This window comes from Echiichthys vipera (assembly GCF_963691815.1).
Source record: "Echiichthys vipera genome assembly, chromosome: 22".
In the NCBI taxonomy this organism is placed as follows: Eukaryota; Metazoa; Chordata; class Actinopteri; order Perciformes; family Trachinidae; genus Echiichthys; species Echiichthys vipera.
Window position 1 is genome coordinate 5214508 of NC_139847.1, and position 11805 is coordinate 5226312.

Sequence of the window (11805 nt, forward strand, 5' to 3'; positions counted from 1 at the left end):
TAAACTGTATTTTTATGCTCTCAAGATACAAAACAAACCCCTAATTAATGAACAAATCAAGAGTCAGTCACGTGGCTGCTTGCAGAGCACTGTGCCGGACACAGACAGGAATCAGAATCAGAATCAGAAAGACTTTAATAATTCCAGGGGCGGATGATTTAAACAGGCGCTGTCTGGTCCCCACTTCAACTGAAATTGAAATTCCTGGTTTTATTTTGGACGGTGCCCTCTCATTCACGTCCCACATCAAAAACATCTCACGCACAGCCTTTTTCCATCTCCCCAATATCTCCAGACAGCGGCCCTCCCTCACCCAGCGCTGCACCGAAACCCTCATAAACGCTCTGCTCCCTTCCCGCCTGGATTATTAAAACTCCCTCCTCACCTCACCGGTCTACCACAGACACTCATCCACCGTCTACAAACCATCCAGAACACCGCTGCCACAATCAACACCCGCACCGAGTACTCTGACCATGTCACACCTGTCCTCCAGCTTGGGCTATTAGCTGTTCTGCACCTAGACTCACCCTCACTACACATACGCACTCTGGGCTCCATCGACACCTTCAAGTCCCACCTCAAAACACACCTTTTTAAATCGTCCTACTCCGTATTATTCTCCGTCCCTCATGTCCTTTTTATCCGGCGACACTGTGTCTGTTCTTTGTACGTATCTATATCTGCTATTGTATTTCAAGTTTTTTGCTTTGTGTTTTCTTTTATCATATAAGGCAGGGGTGTCAAACTCAGGCCCGTGGGCCAAATCTGGCCCGCGTGTAATTATATTCGGCCCGCAAGATCATATCAAGGTTCTCTGAGAGCTGGCCCGCGAGTATGAAGCACATACACGTCTACTTTTCTGTTAGCAAATATGAGCATCCATGCTACCAGTCTCTGCAGACACAGTGAATCCACCCCTCCCCAAAAACGACCCAAAGAAAGATGGAGGACAGGAGCTTTCAGCAGATGATCTGTGTGTGAAGGTAAAGAGCTGTTTGTCACCGTGGCTGTAACCAAAGAATCAAACAGAAGAAACACCACGACAAGAACAAGGAGCTGCACTGGAAAGGTTCAACGTTACACATCTGGAGAGAAGGGAAAACATGCATATCATTCATTCATTCATTCATCTTCAACCGCTTATCCCGGGGTCGGGGTCACGGAGGTGCTGGAGCCGATCCCAGCTGACATCGGGCGTGAGGCGGGGTCCACCCTGGACAGGACGCCAGTCTATCCAAGGACACATAGAGACGTACAGAGACAGACAACCATTCACACCTACGGGCAATTTTAGAGTCATCAATGAACCGAACACCTGCACAGCTTTGGATTCTGGGAGGAACCCGGAGTAAACCCACACAGACACGGGGAGAACATGCAAACTCCACACAGAAGGGCCCCAGCCGGGATGTGAACCTGGAACCTTCTAGCTGTGAGGCGACAGTGCTAACCACATTTTTTTTTTTTTTTGTAGATATTGAGTTTGGCCCGCAACTTTGTCCCAGTTTTTAAATTTGGCCCACTGTGAATTTGAGTTTGACACTGCTGATATAAGGTGACCTTCGATGTTTGAAAGGCGCCAACAAATAACTTCTTCTTCTTCTTCTTCTTCTTCTTCTTCTTCTCCTTATGAAATCATTGTAAAAAGACTGTGGACAGACCAATGTGTCTTTTCTCTTTTTATGTGTCTTGCTCTCGAAGCAGATAAACAAAGCAAAGCGTATTCTTTGTACAACAGAAGCATCAAAAAGACCTTCGACATGATCGGACGGCAAATGGAAAAGATGTCTGAGGGCAGAGAATTGCACTTTTATGAATATAAAACGGTTTTGCGATAAATTTTTTAATATCTGTTATTCACAAGCGGAGAGATTAGCTTCAAAAATGTCATCACGAAACAAGAAATCCAGCTGCGTCGAGACTAAAGAATGCTGCTGCGCTGATTAAAAAATATTTCCATATCTTTATAAAAGCCTTCTCTTTTCAGTGTCACCTTTCTCCAGAGTAATGGATTTGTTTTTGCTTTAGTGGGATACATTTTCGACTCCATATCTGTTATAAAAATACAATAATTTAACGATTATATAAAATAAAGATCCCAAACTATTAGACTGTTTCCAGATCCGTCCGTCCCCCCCCCTCCTTCAGTCGTTGTCCGTGTCTTTGGGCTTAAGCGAGGGGCACCCTGAACACCCACTGCTGAGTCCCTTCTCCTTTGCGTTGTAGTCAAAGTGAGGCAGAACCAGAACGCCGCCTTCCGGTTCGGTTTTGCCGGCGGCGGCGGCCGTGGCGTCGCGCAGGGCTCTCTCGTCCTCCACGGTCATGATGCTCTTCACCAAGCACGTGATGGCTGCGTCGATGTTGGTGTTGTCCTGGAGGGAGAGGGCGGAGGCGCAGGGTTAGAGAAGGATGGAGAGAGGGAGAGAGAGAGGTAGAGGTAGAGGTAGAGATAGAGATAGAGATAGAGGTAGAGGTAGAGGTAGAGGTAGAGGTAGAGGTAGAGGTAGAGGTAGAGAGAGATAGAGATAGAGATAGAGATAGAGAGAGAGAGAGAGATAGAGATAGAGATAGAGGTAGAGGTAGAGGTAGAGATAGAGGTAGAGGTAGAGGTAGAGAGAGAGAGAGAGAGAGAAAGAGAGAGACTGTGGCGGCTAAACTGACAGCTGAAAATTAAAATTACATTAGACCACAGAGATAGAGGTAGAGGTAGAGATAGAGATAGAGAGAGAGAGAGATAGAGATAGAGATAGAGATAGAGAGAGAGAGAGAGAGAGAGCGAGAGAGAGAGAGACACTGTGGCGGCTAAACTGACAGCTGGAAATTAAAATTACATTAGACCACACAAGATTTCTGTCTCAGCCTGATAATGAAGTCGTAAAAAAAGCTTCTTTTTCTCCCTGATTTGGTTGGAAAACAACAAAATCTGTCCATAAACATTTCAAGTTCACACAAGTTCACTTGTGTTTTCCTCTTCCACACACAGCCTGAAGTTTTTTAGTTAGTTTATTCATTCAGGAGATTGTTTTCAGGGTGAGGAAAATGCCGACTTAAAAAGAAAACGAGAAACCTAGAAGGGCTCAGCCCTCAGCCACGCCACGGCATATCTCACAATGTTGATGCCATGTGGATTCTCCCAGTTAGCAACTCATTTTTCAGATTATTCTGATACTACCTGAATGCAGCACATATGCCCCATCTCACAATGTTAACAGAAGGGTATAATAATAAATGTATCCGCCCCGTGATTTGGATACACTCACACAAAGGGGAATGGGGGTTTCCTCGACCCACGCTACACCTTTCCACCAAGTTACATGAAAATGGGGCCAGAAGTTTTCCCGTATTCCGGCTCACAGACAAACAAACAAAGAAACAAACAAGACGCCAAGCTAAAAACACAACCTCCTTAATGAACCAAAATATCCCTAAAAACAAAAGTTACACCTCAAATAAATAGTTACGTTCCGGACGAGCCCCCAAAATATGTTACGTCCTTTATGTGCGCCTGTTTGGACAGAGAAAATACAAGAAGGGACCATGCGCGGACATGATGATGACGTATGGACAGCAAGAAGCATTCGCCGAGGCCCAGGTAGTGTGAGTACAAACGGGCCTGGGGCGCGGGGGGGAGAGGGAGGGGGGACAAGTACCCTAAAGCCCGGGGCACGGTACGGAAGGACAGTGTGAGTGCGCCCTAAGTCTCAAGTTTGAACGTGCTAAAGGAGCACTGACGGAGGTAGAGAAGAGTTGACATGAAAATAAATATAATAAAGAGTAAATATAGAAAGAAAAGAAGCGTGTGAGACGTTTGTTAAACAGAGAGAAAAGACACAGAGTGACAGAAGCAGAGGACAGGTAGAGACAACATTTTCAGGATCACGTCTCACCTTGGCGGAGGTTTCGTACCAGCCGACGAATCCGTACTCTCTGGAGAAGTTCTCCAGTTTGGGCAGCTTGGGGCACAAACCGTGACTCCGCTGGTCGCACTTGTTGGCCAATAGAACGGCTGGAACCGGCGTCCCGTTGCCAAGGGCGACCTAAAGGAAGTATAGACGACGGACATTCAGTCACTCTCACTTACTCAGATGTATAAACCACCACAATACTCTACCTCAAACTCCATTTCTTTCTTATTCTACTCCACTAAATTCAGTTTATTCATACAAAATTTAATCAACGAATGAATTACACCACATTATTTATTCAGATACCCATCAGAATATATTAAGTAATTAAGATTCACTCCACTTTTACCAGCTTTAATTAATGCATCACTAATTCAAATCCAGTTATACAATGTTCTGCATAATAAGTACTTTACTTTTGGAACTTTAAGTGGATTTTAATGTTAATACGTTTGTACTTTTACTTCCTGAACGCAGAACGTTTGTTTTTAACAGCGTATTTTTACACTTTTACTGAAAGTAAGTTATATTCTGCCCGTTTTCAGGTTCAATCTTGTATTTTTGGTTTCTTAGGGCGCACTCACACTGTCCTTCCGCACCGGGCCAAAACCGGTTTTTCAGCTAAAGCCTAGTGCGTTTGACCAGTGTGAGTGCAACCGCTCCGCGCATAACTGCGGCCAGCTGGCCGTCCACGGCCCGTCTGAGAGAGGTGGGCTTTAGTAGAGCGCGTTTGCACATGTACGAGCACGAGCGCACGCACATGTACGAGCACAAGCACGATGCCCAAGGCGGTTCTGACTTCATTCATGTGCGCCTGTTCGGACAAAGAAATTAGAAGGATGGACGATGCGCGGACATTTAACAACAACAACAATGGCGGCGAAAGGTTCACGTTGGTGTGATGCGGAGGTGGAGTGTTTACTGCAGATTTGGTCGATGAAAAGATTCAAAAACAGTCGACAAGACGCACAAAAACTCTGAGGTCTACGGAAAGATCTGGAAACAAAGCCACGCATCGCCATGACGTCATCAATGCGTGTGACGTGTTACGGCGTGATGACGTATAGGCAGCAAGAAGCATTTGCGCGAGGTCCAGGTAGTGTGAGTACAAACGGGCCTGGAGGGGGGGACAAGTACCCTAAAGCCCGGGGCACGGTACGGACGGACAGTGTGAGTGCGCCCTAAGAGAACATGTTTACATGCTTTAATGTTCAAAAAACACATGATTGTTCTCATACAGTCTGCGTGAATATACACCTGTAAACACCCCGTCTAAAACGCTCTGATTTAGCGCCTTCCTTACGAAAATCCCAGTCTGCTCTGCCAAGTATGAATGCTTTTGTTGAATCCCATTTCTTCTGATGCAGGCAGCCCACAGAAAAACTGACTGGGGTGTCTTATTTCATAGTTCGTAGGTTAGCAGACACTCCAGAAACCCAAATCTCTACATGCACAAGCACTAAGAAGGTGAGTTTTGTCCCCCTTAAGAGTGCTTCTTCCACCCCTGACATCAACCATAGCACCCTGTTTGCTTGTTATAGTCGTACTTTTAACCCAATCTTCGAAACTCGCTTACACTTAGTCTTTCGAGACTAAGTTTCCTGACACTCCATATTAAAATGATTGTCTTTACGAGGCGATGAAGAGCACCTAAATGCACCGTCAGTGGACTATTTGAAATCTGATCTCCTGCTTTATTCATGAGCTCCGGTGTGGTGCCTTAAGTTATTACGTTCATGTTTATTTCTACATATTTATTTACGCTGCACGCGTCTCTGAGTTCTCGTAAGAAAAACACAACTGTAGAAAATACTGTGTGTGATTCACAAGCTTACTTTGCTCTGATCAAGCTCACTTTGTCTGATGAGGTTATTAAGAGACTTCCTGTGTAACGCAGTGAGTCACGATGGAAGCAGAAGTAGAGACGGCGAGGGGAGGGACGATGTTGATACAAAACTACAAACTGCGCCTCCCTAGGGAGGTGTTCCAGGCACGTCCAGCTGGGAGGAGGCCTCTGGGAAGACCCAGGACCAGGTGGAGAGATTAGATCTCCACACTGGCCTGGGAACGCCTCGGGATCCCCCAGTTAGAGCTGGTTAATGTGGCCCGGGAAAGGGAAGTTTGGGGTCCCCTGCTAAAGCTGCTGCCCCCGCGACCCGAGCGGGGAAAACTGGCCATTTCTCTCCTTCATGTCCTCTCATATGATCATATTAACCTTCGAGTCCAGGTCTCCTTTCCACTTGAGGACGGCCTGAAACGTGGCGAGTCTGGTCATGTCGAAGACGACGAGGGCTCCGACCGCCTCTCTGTAGTACACACGGGTCATGTGGCCGTAGCGTTCCTGCCCTTTAAAAGAAGAAGAAAGACGACAGAATATGAATAAATCCTGCTTCCATGGTTCGTGTTGTTTTTGTGTATAAAGGTTTGCATCAGTATAAAAGCCTGTTTCTGCCAGTGTGGAGGACAAAGATCCTGTAAGTCTTTATGGTTATTTTCACTCTTAGTATCCAAACAAAGTACCTGAAAATAAGGATTTCACTCAAAATGAATAGCTAGTATCTATAAATTGTCATTATTTTGCGAAGGTTCCTCATTATTTTGAGAAACTAAGTCATTATTTCGGAAATTAAGTCATTATTTTGAGAAACTAAGTCACTGACATGTCGTCAGCGACTCGATTACTTGACAAATAGAGATAAAACGCTGTCAAACCATGTAAAATGCACCTTCTGTTGCATGCAAACTTATGCACGTGTCCACTTGTGTCTAACTGAACGTATGAATAAGTCTCTATCCTGGACGCTAACTTCCTCCACATGACCCTAATATAGCCGTGAATCAGCGAGTGAGCATCTGATACACACACACACACACACACACACACACACGCACACGCACACGCACACACACACACAAGATGTTATCTTTCTCTTTTACACGCTAAACGACATTAGGTCAGTCTGAAAACCTTTAACCCTTCAAAATAACAGTTCAGAAAAGGTCACAGTGGCGTCTTTAAGTCAGAAAGTGAAACCTCTCGCAAGCTACAGTATAAGATGTGCACGTTCATTTTCTTCACTAAACACACGACAGAACTTCACAACACTGAAACAACATATCACTGTTGTTTAGCTCGCTTCCTGTTTGATGGCGCACACGATGCTATCAACCGTATCAACAGTAACACTATTGCTAATAAAAGCAGCAGTGGGTCCCAGGTTTGGTGGAACGCCTCCAAAGATCCTCTCTGTGAAAACCTTAACCTCTCCAACCGGAGACATTGTAAAATTTTCGGATCCAACTGTTATGAGTCGGTGGAGAAACATGTTTCCATTTAAGGAGAACGTTAAGTCTGGCGAGCAGGGTGGTGAAGGCCACGACACGTTGTGTAGTGAGGGGCAGACTTTTAGACGGAGGGAGCCCAAAAAGAGCAGTCAGGGGACATGGATCCAAATTTGTGTTAAGAGCCTGTTTGAGGGTTTGAAATATATCCGACCAGAACTCAAAAAGCTTCGGGCACTTCGCGAACATGTGTGTGTGGTCGTCTTAGGATCCCTTGTCTTCGCGGGAGTTCATACCAAAGGATCAATAAAGAAAAGTCTAAGTCTAAGTCATTAGGGGGAGAAGTTCAGCCATCCGTGAGGAACTCGGAGTAGAGCCGCTGCTCCTTTGTGTTGAAAGGAGCCAGTTGAGGTGGTTCAGGATCATCTAGTAAGGATGAACCCTGGGCGCCTCCCTAGGGAGGTGTTCCAGGCACGTCCAGCTGGGAGGAGGCCTCGGGGAAGACCCAGGACCAGGTGGAGAGATTAGATCTCCACACTGGCCTGGGAACGCCTCAGGATCCCCCAGTTAGAGCTGGTTAATTTGGCCCGGGAAAGGGAAGTTTGGGGTCCCCTGCTAAAGCTGCTGCCCCTGCAACCCGACCCCGGATAAGAGGCTGAAGATGAGATGAGATGAGATAAGTCTAAGTCTAAGTTTAAGTCTAAGTCTAAGTTTAAGTCATATCATTTAAGGGCATGCCATACACTCTGCTGGTGTGTGAGACTCCTGAGGACGAGGAGGAAAGAACATCAAATTATAAGTAATTGGGGAGGCGTGACAGGTTTTTATAAGCAGAACACAACAAGCGTTTCTTTTTAAAACACCTCCGCCGGCAGGTGACGCGGCGCACTGGAGGCTAAACTCAACATTTCACGTGAAGAAACAGAAGTTACCAACGTGTTCTAGGCGCTCGCTGCTCGTGTCATGCATCGTCACCGTGGGACGAAGTCAGCGAGGGAGAAAACGCAGATTAGTGTCTAAGGCGGTATTTGAGTCCAGTGTTGATACACGATCGACCAGGCGACAGAAAGAAGACGTTTAACAAAATATAAACTGTATAAACAGAGTATCTGCAGTGCATTTGAGCGTCTTATTACATTATGAGTATTCAAAACTCAAGTTTGAAGATATCTCTAATTACATTCAGACTAATAATAATCAACCTTTTTGGTCAAAGTGCCTTATATTCGCTGCGTCTACGCCCAAACACAAAATGCAATATATTTCAAATTACTATAAAGCTTCACACACATTACCTTCAAACTATGAGTTTAGAATATGTGTTGTTGACGTGTATGTCATATGTAAGTCAGAACATGTAACACTGTGCGTGTTCATTAACATGTTTATGTCGAAACATACTTTATTCTCTTATGAAATCCCTCAATATCACTTTTTTTTTAATTTAAAGGTGGTTACAGAGGAGGAAGTGGGTACACTCTCCTATACAAGTGGCTTTTTATGTTCAAAATGATACTTTTGTTTGTTTTTTTCGTAATCTATCTTTAATTTATTTACTAAGTGTGTCACCAATGTGCTGTTCATTGTATATGCTGTATTTTTGTACATTTAAATGGTTCAATAATAAAAAAGGAGGTAAAAAACGAACAAAAAAGCATTTTATATGTAAAAAAAGATAAAAAATAATTACCTTAAACCTAAAATATTAAGTCTGCCAGGAGATAAACACATTTAGGACAAAATTTGAAAAGCTGCATGTGCATAAAACCTCTTTATAAAGACTTATGCACGGTTTAATTCTCTTTATTCAGGTCGATTCATGTGTAATTTAACCATCTTCTAAAAGCTTAACCCATATTTGGTGCATGACTTCATACTAAATGACATTTAACTATGCAAATAAAGGCTGAATACAAGTTATTCTGTCTCTCCTGGCACAGCCTGATGATATCGGCTCATTTGCATCCACACTCTTACGCACCGGCGATGTCCCAGAGCTGCAGCCGCACCACCGTGCCCTGGTCCCAGTTGAGCACTTTGAGAGCGAAGTCCACCCCGATGGTGGCGCGGTAATGCTGGGAGAAGACCTGGTGCACGTAGCGCTTTATGATGGACGTTTTCCCGACTCCGAGATCACCGATCACCAAGACTTTGAGCAGGCGCTCGCGCTGCATCGCTGCCGTTCCGGTCGAGGGGCGCGCGTTACGCGTCTGGCACGGTGTCTCCAATTAGCGTTCCGCATGAAATGGAGGGTTTGGCCGGGGACAGACGGTCTGAAGTCATGTGCGGAGGCTGCAACACCGAGTTATACGTGTAATGTGTGACGCTGGAGTAAAAATAAGCTCTAAAAAGAACAATTTGAGCAAAGTTTACAGAGATAAAACCGCAAAACGCGCAATATGAACCCCGATGATCATATTATAAGAGGTTATTTCAATAAAAGTTATGTAAGGAGTAAATATTTGACTCTAAATGTCGCAACCTGGAGTCCCGCATAGACAAATAAAGGAGTTCCTGTTGGAGATGTGTTCAGGTTGTCGTGTTATCATCGTTGCCGTCCCAGCGAGTGTTGATCCGCGCAGGAAGTTTCAAAAAGCCAGAGACGTGAAAGACAAACTCCAGAGTTGTTCAGCCCGCGGTCTGTGTGCGCGCGTCTCCTCCTCGTGCTGCTGGGGAGAGAAGACACTCGGCCTTTGTGCTGCAGCTGTCTGCACGACCACACCCCCGTACTGTGTGTGTGTGTGTGTGTGTGCGTGTGCGTGTGTGTGTGTGTGTCTATGTAGTTCTGAATACAAATTACATGACCCTTGATCACACTGATCACACATTTTGGTATTTACCACCTGATTCTGCTGCTTTTTGCACAAAACTCTGGCACTTTAAAGGTTGAATATGTTGAATCTTTATTAAAAGCTATATTTTAAAATATATATACACCCACGAGCTGTTTTGAGGGGTACAGAATCAAAGTATGGCTTTTCCAAAAAAGTTATTTAGTCTGAATTAATATTTTAAACACATTTTGACGGGTTTGACAATGACTTTCTGTCCCGTTCTGTTTACATTGTAGCAGTCATGATTGACGACGGAGGAGGGGACCCACATGCAGACACGGAACTCAGGAGACGGTATTAACATATTTAATAAAACTTATTTACAAAAAAAGGTGCACTAACACAAATAAAAAACACGAAGAGAACTAGATACAAACTGACACGGAGAATGGACACAAGAGGAACAGGTACACAGGGAGACATCAGGGTATGTTGAGGGTATGATCCGGCACCAAGTGAGGCCCAGGACCGGCTTAATATACAGAGTGACAGGTGATCAATGCTAACAAGGATCACCTGCCAGGAAAACAAACTCAACAGAGAAACAAAAAAGAGCACATACAGAAACACACCGACAGAGGGAGACAAAAACAACGATTAAAAAGAGGAGAGCGACAGCCTGTCCAGAATCACAACAGTAGCAGCCAATAGCGTCGGGCGTTGCTGGTTGCCAGGGTTGTCTGTTGTTGCTACAGAAACAAGGAATCATGTTGAGTTGAGAGTTAGCTAACGGATTACACACCACTCAAAGAAAGAAGTCCAGCTGAATACTGGCTAAAGTTAAAATACCGTTGTCCAATTAACTTATCAGTCGTTACCTTGTATGATTCATCACTTGACACACTCGGCGAACGGATCTTCAACCGCTTGTCCCTATCGGGGTCAAAGGGGGGAAAGGGGGGCTGACATCGGGCGTGAGGCGGGGTCCACCCTGGACAGGACACCAGTCTATCACAGGGCACATAGAGACGAACAGAGACAGACAACCATTCACACCTACGGGTGATTTAGAGTCATCAATGAACCCAACACCTGCACGTCTTTGGACTGTGGGAGGAAACCGGAGAACCCGGAGAAAACCCACGCAGACACGGGGACAACATGCAAACTCCACACAGAAGGGGCCCAGCCAGGATTCAAACCAGCTAACCACCACTCCACCATGCCACCCACCTGGCAGGCAACCCGACTGCTGGAATTATGTTTTGTTGTTGCGACTACGGTCCTGAGACACTAGATGGCAGAGTTCTGCTCATTCTCCATATTCAACCTTTATTATCGATCAGAAGTTTTGATACTTACCACCTGATTCTGCTGCTTTTTTCTGCACTTTAATAACAAAACTCTGGCACTTTAACTTAACTGCCCTGACAATAAATGACTGTTTTACTTGTATTTTAGTATTCTTGTTGCGGCTTCCTTGACAAAACCCTTTGGCCGCTGAGAGTACGAGGTTGGGTCCTCAGGTTCGCGGCTTTGTGACGCGCTAGGAGGCTATGATTACATATACGCTGAAATCCAAATATGCTTTTGTTGCATTTATTATGAAAGAACAGCACAGAGCTATTACAGCGCAATAAAGATGGATGAATGGAATAAGGAAAACCAGCGGATTAAACAGACAAAAAAGTGATAAATGAACGAGTGGATAGCGGTCAACAAAAATTACGGCTACTACCCAACCATGTCTCTCTCATCATCTGTGTCACAGGTAAGTGTGCACCTTTACACACACACTTCCGCACGTGCACACACGCCCAATCCCACGTGAACCACCGCCT

The 11805-nt window shown here is 45.0% G+C and overlaps 1 protein-coding gene across 1 annotated transcript; it reads right to left on the reverse strand.

Annotated features, from left to right (window-relative positions):
* Positions 1–1899: 1899 nt before the first annotated feature.
* LOC310964364 (ras-related protein Rab-38) lies at positions 1900–9602 on the reverse strand. Its single transcript, XM_083937468.1, has 4 exons — positions 9172–9602; positions 6124–6254; positions 3891–4040; positions 1900–2375 (listed from the first exon to the last, which is right to left on the reverse strand). Exons 1-4 carry the CDS (start codon positions 9362–9364, stop codon positions 2148–2150), a joined length of 702 nt encoding a protein of 233 aa, XP_083793594.1. The 5' UTR covers positions 9365–9602; the 3' UTR covers positions 1900–2147.
* Positions 9603–11805: the final 2203 nt, after the last annotated feature.

Coding starts and splice junctions, on each gene's coding strand:
- LOC310964364 (XM_083937468.1), bottom strand. CDS start 9,364: ATGCAGCGCGAGCGCCTGCTCAAAGTCTTGGTGATCGGTGATCTCGGA. Junction 6,255..9,171: donor GCAGCTCTGGGACATCGCCG/GTGCGTAAGAGT, acceptor CTTCTTTTAAAG/GGCAGGAACGCTACGGCCAC. Junction 4,041..6,123: donor AAGGAGACCTGGACTCGAAG/GTTAATATGATC, acceptor TACTTCCTTTAG/GTCGCCCTTGGCAACGGGAC.